The 8,043-nt window shown below is 40.3% G+C and overlaps 1 protein-coding gene across 4 annotated transcripts in view; it reads left to right on the forward strand.

Annotated features, from left to right (window-relative positions):
* STAM (signal transducing adaptor molecule) overlaps positions 1–6,132 on the forward strand; it is a 74,160-nt gene extending 68,028 nt beyond the window's left edge. For all 4 annotated transcript variants that reach the window (XM_008999997.5, XM_002750072.6, XM_017974085.4 and 1 more), the window contains one exon: positions 4,788–6,132. In XM_008999997.5, the coding sequence (XP_008998245.1) occupies positions 4,788–5,022 (235 nt within the window). In that variant the 3' untranslated portion in view covers positions 5,023–6,132. The remainder of the gene's footprint in view (positions 1–4,787) is intronic.
* Positions 6,133–8,043: the final 1,911 nt, after the last annotated feature.

Raw genomic sequence — 8,043 nt, forward strand, 5'->3', positions numbered from 1 at the left:
AGAGCATATGTAGGGTGAGGAGATTGGAAGGAGTGAGGGCGAGGTTTAGAAGTCTCCTTACTTAGAGGTGTCCTGCATATTTGACTTGAGCTTTCTAGTGACAAATCAAGGTCAGTGAGAATTGTCCTTGTGTTTGGTAGGCAGGTTTTTTTAGCACTCCTCAGTTTATATATATCCGAGAGGCTGTCTCTTGTTACATCAAATTTTGGTGTTAGAGTTAACTGTTTTTCAGACTTCTGTCATCTTAAGACAGTTTTTTTATTAGATGGGGGAGGTGTCACTGATAACAGTTTGTTAAAGCTACCTGTGGTGATGGTAGTATTATAAGGTGATAATAAGTGATAATTACTGTTAATATTATAAGACCACTGAAGCTTATGTATTCATTTGTCTCTGATTTGACTTTACTGCATTCAGCATGTGCCAGGCACTATGTTAGGCACTCGAGAGTTTTTAGCTTCAAGGCGCTTACTAAGTAGTAGGGACAAACACATAAAAAACATGTAATTTATGGCCGGGCATGGTGGCTCACGCCTATAATCCCAGTACTTTGGGAGGCCGAGGCGGGTGGATCACGAGGTCAAGAGATCGAGACCATCCTGGTCAACAAGGTGAAATCCCGTCTCTATTAAAAATACAAAAATTAGCTGGGCATGGTGGTGTGCGCCCGTAGTCCCAGCTACTCGGGAGGCTGAGGCAAGAGATTTGCTTGAACCCAGGAGGCAGAGGTTGCGGTGAGCCGGGATTGTGTCATTGCACTCCAGCCTGGGTAACAAAAGCGAAACTCCGTCTCAAAAAAAAAAAAAAAAAGTAATTTATTACAACATGATTTACAAATAAAGAAAGATATATGCCTTGTGCTTTAGAAGCCTCAGGGTTTGAGATTTTCCAAGAGTGTTACTCTTAGCCAATAGAAAAAAAGCAAGGAAGATGTTCTGTTGTGACAAAGATGTGGTAGTCTGGAATGGCATGGTACCCGCGGAGTGAGCAAAGATGGGAGGCGTGAAAGGCATGGCACATGTCGGCATTCCAGCAGCACATTTACCAGCGGATTAAAGCATCTGTGGGAGCAGGGAGAGATGTATTTGTTTTTTATTTTTATTTTTATTGCATTTTAGGTTTTGGGGTACGTGTGAAGAACATGCAGGATTGTTGCATAGGTACACACTTGGCAGTGTGAATTGCTGCCTTCCTCCCCATCACTTATATCTGGCATTTCCCTCCATGCTGTCTCTCCCCAACTCCCCACCCCTCCGTCCCTTCCCTATTTCCCCTTGTCAGACCCCAGTGTGTGATGCTCCCCTCCCTGTGTCCATGTGTTCTCATTGTTCAATACCCACCCATGAGTGAGAACATGTGGTGTTTGATTTTCTGTTCTTGTGTCAGTTTGCTGAGAATGATGTTCTCCAGGTTCATCCATGTCCCTACAAAGGACACGAACTCATCGTTTTTGATAGCTGCATAATATTCCATGGTGTATATGTGCCACATTTTCCCTGTCCAGTCTATCTTCGGTGGGCATTTGGGTTGATTCCAGGTCTTTGCTGTTGTAAACAGTACTGCAATGAACATTTGTGTGCATGTGTCCTTATAGTAGAACGATTTATAATCCTTTGGATATATACCCAGTAATGGGATTGCTGGATAAAATGGAATTTCTATTTCTAGGTCCTTGAGGTATGCCACACTGTCTTCCACAGTGGTTAAACTAATTTACACTCCCACCAACAGTGTAAAAGTGTTCCTGTTTCTCCACATCCAGGAGAGACGTATTCGAAGACACTGCCAGGGGTCGGAGAATGCAGGTCCTAGATAACATCTTAGGGATAATGAAAAAGTTCAGAAAGGGCTTTAAATGGCAGTAGTGTAGATGGATTCATTGTGGCAAGATTAGAAGCTGGGAGACCACGGATATTAGGCAAGAAATGATGAGTATTTATTGGCAAGATACAGTGCTATTAATTGGAAAGACTTATTTAGGAGATTAGCAAATAATTATATATTGGATGATATGGTTGGGAGATAGTGCACTGCAGAGATAAGAGAAAAAAGTGTTGTCGAATTGCACGGTTTTGGTTTTGCTCCAGGCAACTGGGTGGACGGTGGAACTGTAAATTGAGAGTGATTACTGTAATGCTAACATTTAAGGGTTATTTAGTATGTGCCGAGCACTGTGCTATATGCTTTACACAAATAACTTACTTATTCCTCATAATAACCTATGAAGTTGGTAAATTAGTACCCCATTTTATAGATGGGGAAACTGAGACCTGGAGACAGAACTAAAGTCCCGTTTAGCGAATATTCTAAACCAGACATTCTGACTCCAGAACTCAGCACATAGACTCATATTATGGCAGTATTGTGGCCCCTACCATTGTAAATAATAGCATGAAATTTGACATCTTTTTTTTTGGTTTGTTTGTTTTTGTTTTTGAGACAGAGTTTCGCTCTTGTTACCCAGGGTGGAGTGCAATGGCGTGATCTCAGCTCATCGCAACCTCCACCTCCTGGGTTCAGGCAATTCTCCTGCCTCAGCCTCCTGAGTAGCTGGGATTACAGGCACACACCACCATGCCCAGCTAATTTTTTGTATTTTTAGTAGAGACGGGGTTTCACCATGTTGACCAGGATGGTCTCGCTCTCTTGACCTCGTGATCCACCCGCCTCGGCCTCCCAAAGTGCTGGGATTATAGGCGTGAGCCACTGCGCCTGGCCGAAATTTGACATCTTCTGATCAACTTTATATCTCACATACATGGAGTGATGACAAATAATGACTTCGGTCACCATGTTACTGATATGTAGCATTAAATTACTATCTCATAATAATTACCATCAAATAATGCATTTGTGCAGAGTACAAGAGCATTGAATTTGCCAACATTAGATTTATAAGTAATTTAACAATTGGAGGGAAGTTTAGAAATAGGCAATATTTTGAAAATTTGGCTGTTGCTTTTTATATAGTTTGTTTTATATTTTTAATGCAAATGTAGAGGGAATTCTCAGTGTTAGAGCATCTTAGTACCTCTCTTTACATAGCTAACCTAGTGTCTTACAGTGGAAATATATGTATGCAGTTGGAAATAGGAAGACAGGAAGTAGAGGCAGTAGATGAAGACAACCCTTTGAAGGTTTTCTTTTTGGGGCAGTATACAAGTGGAGGGGCTTGAGATGGGAGTACTGGCAGCAGAGCAGTGGGAGCAGGAGGCCAAGCTCAGTACCCAAAGGGGTGCAGCTGCAGAGAGTTGATCAGTGTGCTGGTGGAGCTTGTGCTTCTGTATTTTCAGGGAAATGTGAGAAAGGAGGTTATGAGACCTTCCCTTCCACTAGTCCACTGGGACAGTTCTTGTCAAGGACACTGGTGATCCCCATATTGCCAGACTCCTGGTCAGTTCACCATTGTCCTCCATTTGACAGTTTGCTCTTCCCTCCTCTTTTCTGAAATACCTTCTTCACTTGCCCATGACCGTTCTCTTTTTCCTTCTGCCACTTCTTCTCAGTCTCATTTGCCTCTTAGCTCTTTATCTTCCTGACTTCAAGGTCCAGTGCTCAGTAGATGGACTGCCTTTTTCTGTTTGTAGCCGCTCCCTAGGGGATCTCATGCAGCCCTGTGGTTTTGAATGCCGGGGATCTGCCGAGGATTCCCAGATGCGTATTTCCCCACCGCATCTCCCGATGGGGCAACAGGCATAAATAGCTGACTGCCTATGCATTCTCTTTGCTTATATATATTTTGGACACCGTACTTGACAGGTCCACGATCATTACTTTGGTCTTTCCCACACTCCTCCCACCCCAAGTCTCCTGTAGTCCCATCATAGTATTCTTTTCAGTGAATGGCCACTCTACCAGTTATTTCTGCCAGTTTTTTGGTTCTAAACCTCAGGCATTTTTGAACTCTTCTGTTCAGTGTCATATTTTGAAGGCATTATCTTCAGAAAATATCTAGAATCTGACCCTTTCTCCCATCTCCACCATTATCACCATGGCTCTGCTGTCCCTCAGTTCTCTCCTGGTCGATTATAACAGCCTGCAGTCAGCTATCCTGGTCCAGAGGGAGCCTGTTAAACCCTATGGAATCTTATCATCCTTCTGCTTAGAACCAGCTAATGTCTTTCTGTCTCACTCAGAGTATAAGCCGCAGCCCTTACTGTGGCCGTCAGGCGCGGTGTGTTCTCCAGCCCTGTCCCCACCACCCCAGTTTCGCTGGGTGATCTTAGCTGCTCTCCCTTTGGCCCCCTCTGCTGCAGAAAACACCTGGTGTTTTCTGTCCTCAAAGCCTTCTGTTTGCCTGAAATGCATTTTCCTAGAGACTCTATCTGGGAAAAAAGTCCCTCACTTTTTTCACATCTCTGTTTAAATATTGCCTTATTACAGAGGCCCCCTATGTTAAAGTAGAATCCCTCACCCCAGCTGCTCTTGGTCCTGCTTATTGTGCTTTGTTTTTCTTCTTAGCAGTTATAACTACTTGACACACAATACATGTGTTTTTTACCCTTTTTCTCCCACTAGAAAAGAAGCCGCACGGTGGTATAGGCTTATTCCCGCAACCCTCCCCCCGCCTTTTTTACACAATGCCTAAATAACACATTTTTAACCCAGTGCCTGGTATCGCAGTGCCTAAAATAGCAATGTTTGGCACTCGATAGCTATTTAGTGAAAGGTTATTAAGTGAATTGACTATATGAATGAATGCTTAATAAATAGCTTTTCCATTTATCTGTAAGTTGCTCTGTAAATCAGTATTGATCTAATTGAGTGGTTTTTTTTTTCCTCCACAGTACAATGGTGAGTTCTGTTCAAGGAAGCACGTATCCCAGTCAGGCTCCAGTCTATAGTCCTCCTCCTGCCGCTACTGCTGCTGCTGCAACCGCCGATGTCACTCTGTACCAGAATGCAGGACCTAATGTGTCCCAGGTGCCAAACTATAACTTATCATCCACCCTGCCTCAGCCTGGAGGCAGCCAACAGCCACCTCAGCCACAGCAACCATATTCTCAGAAGGCTCTGCTATAGGACACAGTGTTCCTCTTGGTGGCAGTCACCTGCTAAATGCCACTGACAGTGTTATGAGATTCGTTACTGTCTTAAGATGTGTGTATCCTCAGCTTATAGGAATCTCTCTTGGTCAACAAGTTCAAATATTCAAGAAGGTAGAACTCTCTTCAATTGACACTGACTTTTTAGAGGTTCTCCCCTCCCGCTCCCCCAGAGGAATGAAACTACTTCCAACATTTAATTCCTTTCATAATATGAAAACATCGATACAAAGTTATTTGTCTCGTAAACCTGGTCCGCAGAAAGTCAAACTTACAAAAACTGCTGTGGCAAATGTTATGTACATATATTGATATGTAACTGCATTAGTGGCCATGTTGAATCACAGTGGTGATCATGTGAATATATTTAACATTGTGTTAAATTAATTTACATTGCTATTTTATTTTAATCATAAACAACTACCATGTGTCTTAATGTTCTGTGTAAATTTAAGGTAATCACACTATCCTTTTAAACTGCAAGAAAACAAAGTTGTAGCGTATTTTCATGAAGGCATTATGTTGTTGTGTATTTCAGTTTCACATTAAACTGAACCTTTTACTAATTGTAAGCTAAACATTTTATATATATATATGTACACACACGTCTCTCTGTAGCCTCTGCATACTACTCTGTCATCACACCAGCGTACAGTAGCTAAATTTTTGGTGCAATTATAGTAAATGATAATGTTCCCTTTTGAACTTTTACATTTTGGCATGACATTTCAGAATATTGTGGGACCATGAGACAAAATTAAGTAGGACACATTCTTTATTTCTTATTTTTCAAGAAATGATGTTGGTTTACCTTTTCCTAGTTGAAGATAGTAATTAGATTTGTAAGCTGTATACTGTGTTTATTGGTGGCAATAACACCAAAGATAGAGGCAATGGATAGAAATTTTTAAACTGGAAAGAAAACCTGAATTACACTACATTTTCAGAGTCTCTTGTAATTATTTGGGATATCAACAAAATTTGATTTATCTGTCTTGTCCCATTGCTAGTCTTCTAAATATGTCTTTAACACATTGTATCCTTTAATTCTTCATTAAAATGGAAATAAGTAGATTTTTCAAAGTAATCTACATTCCTGGCTTTGCTTAACAGTTTATATATTTATTGTTGTCTTTCAAACTGGATATTTTGGCTGCTTTTTCTGGTCTTTTAAAAATTCTACTGGAATTATTTTGGCTTCCTACTTGGGAATATTTTCAAATGAGTGCTTTTCTTTTAATTCATGCGAAAACTGTTTCCACTGACACTGTAATCTTAAATATTTACCATTTCCCTGGCTAGGCCATACTATTATTTTGACACTACTTAACTGAAAACCTGAGTTGAACATCATATTTAATGAATTGATTTAACAGGTTTTATACTGTAAATGAAAATTTGACTTATTTTCTAAGACTATTGTAATCAGGTAGTCTGTTTATTTTCTTTTTGAGAGACGATTACCTCTTTGGTGAGTAATCTTAAGGGTGACTAATTTCACAGGCTCAGATTTAAAGCACCGTAGTTTTAAATTTGAGCCTGTGAAATTAGTCACCTGTAAGATTACTTAAGGGTAACCTAATGTTTCGCTCAAGTGTTGTGTTGTGGTTTCCTGTGTTTAAAGTATGTTGCCCTTCCCTGAAGTCAAATTTTACATTTTAAATATTATGTTACTTTTTGGTAAACATCATTGATCAGATTATAATCTTTTCCACTCCAATTTGAATACTGTGGTTTAACTGATATACTATTCCCCAATTTCTCTTTTTTCTTTTGATAAATACCTGTTTAGGAATATTAAACATATCATTTCCCCGTTTTAATTTTGATATCTTTCATGCTGTAAAATCAATAACATATTCTCTAGGATGATTTTTGCCCTATAAAAGTCAAAGAACAGTGAATAGGAAAAACTACCCTTATTACAACCCATATGCGTTTTTCGTTACCTGTTACGTTACCAGGCTTATAAAGATTTAATGATGACTTCTTTAAAACTGTTACTGTAATAGTGTATATCTTTCAGTTATTAAAAATGAGAATACCGGGGGAAAAACTCCAGTGAAAATGAAGCACTGGCTTTCAGATGACATGACAAGGGTAGAAATAGGAGGGGCCAGTGAGGAGCATGAATGATTTTAGGTTCTGACACCTGCATGCCTTTGCACTTTCAAGAAATCTTTTCATTAATAGCTGAGCTTATTTTGAAGGAATAGAATAATTCATACAATGAACTAACTGTAACATAGGCTGGGCCCTGTGGCTCACGCCTGTAATCCCAGCACTTTGGGAGCCAAAGCGGGCAGATCACTTCAGGTCAGGAGTTCGAGACCAGCCTGACCAACATCATGAAACCTCGTCTCTACAAAATGCCACTGGGTGTGGTGGCAGGCACCTATAATCCCAGCTACTCAGGAGGCTGAGACGGGAGAATTGCTTGGACCCGGGAGACAGAGGGTGCAGTGAGCCAAGATCATGCCACCACACTCCAGCCTGGGAGATAGAGCCAAGACTCCATCTCAAAAAAAAAAAAAGAACTAAATGTAACATAAACTTCTGTGAAGCAAATTTTATTTCTCTTCTTTTTAAAATAAAATTTGAGTTTTTTTCATAAAATAGTGACATATAAATGGAGAAAAATCCAATCCAGTTACAATCTAGCATCAATAGCCAACAGGCCCAGGGCCAATTGGATGTGATATTCTTCCAGTTCCCTGAAGCAGTAAGTGGATTTGTAATGCATACTAGTGTGGTTTTACAGTCTCTTCTAACACCACCTTTCTCCTTAACTGTTACCTTCCTTCCCCATGCAGCGAGGGACCTTTTTATGTGCCTACAGATTTCTTTTTTCATATACTTCTGGCGCTTTTTTTCTATACCTCATAGTTTCTGCATTTGCAATCCTTAATAGACCAGTATCTTTCTTCTCTGATAGATAGAGCTTTCCTATGCGATGCGTATAATTTACTTTGCAAGCATCTTTTTCCCACAGCTTCAA

This window comes from Callithrix jacchus, chromosome 7 (assembly GCF_049354715.1).
Source record: "Callithrix jacchus isolate 240 chromosome 7, calJac240_pri, whole genome shotgun sequence".
Taxonomy (NCBI): Eukaryota; Metazoa; Chordata; class Mammalia; order Primates; family Cebidae; genus Callithrix; species Callithrix jacchus.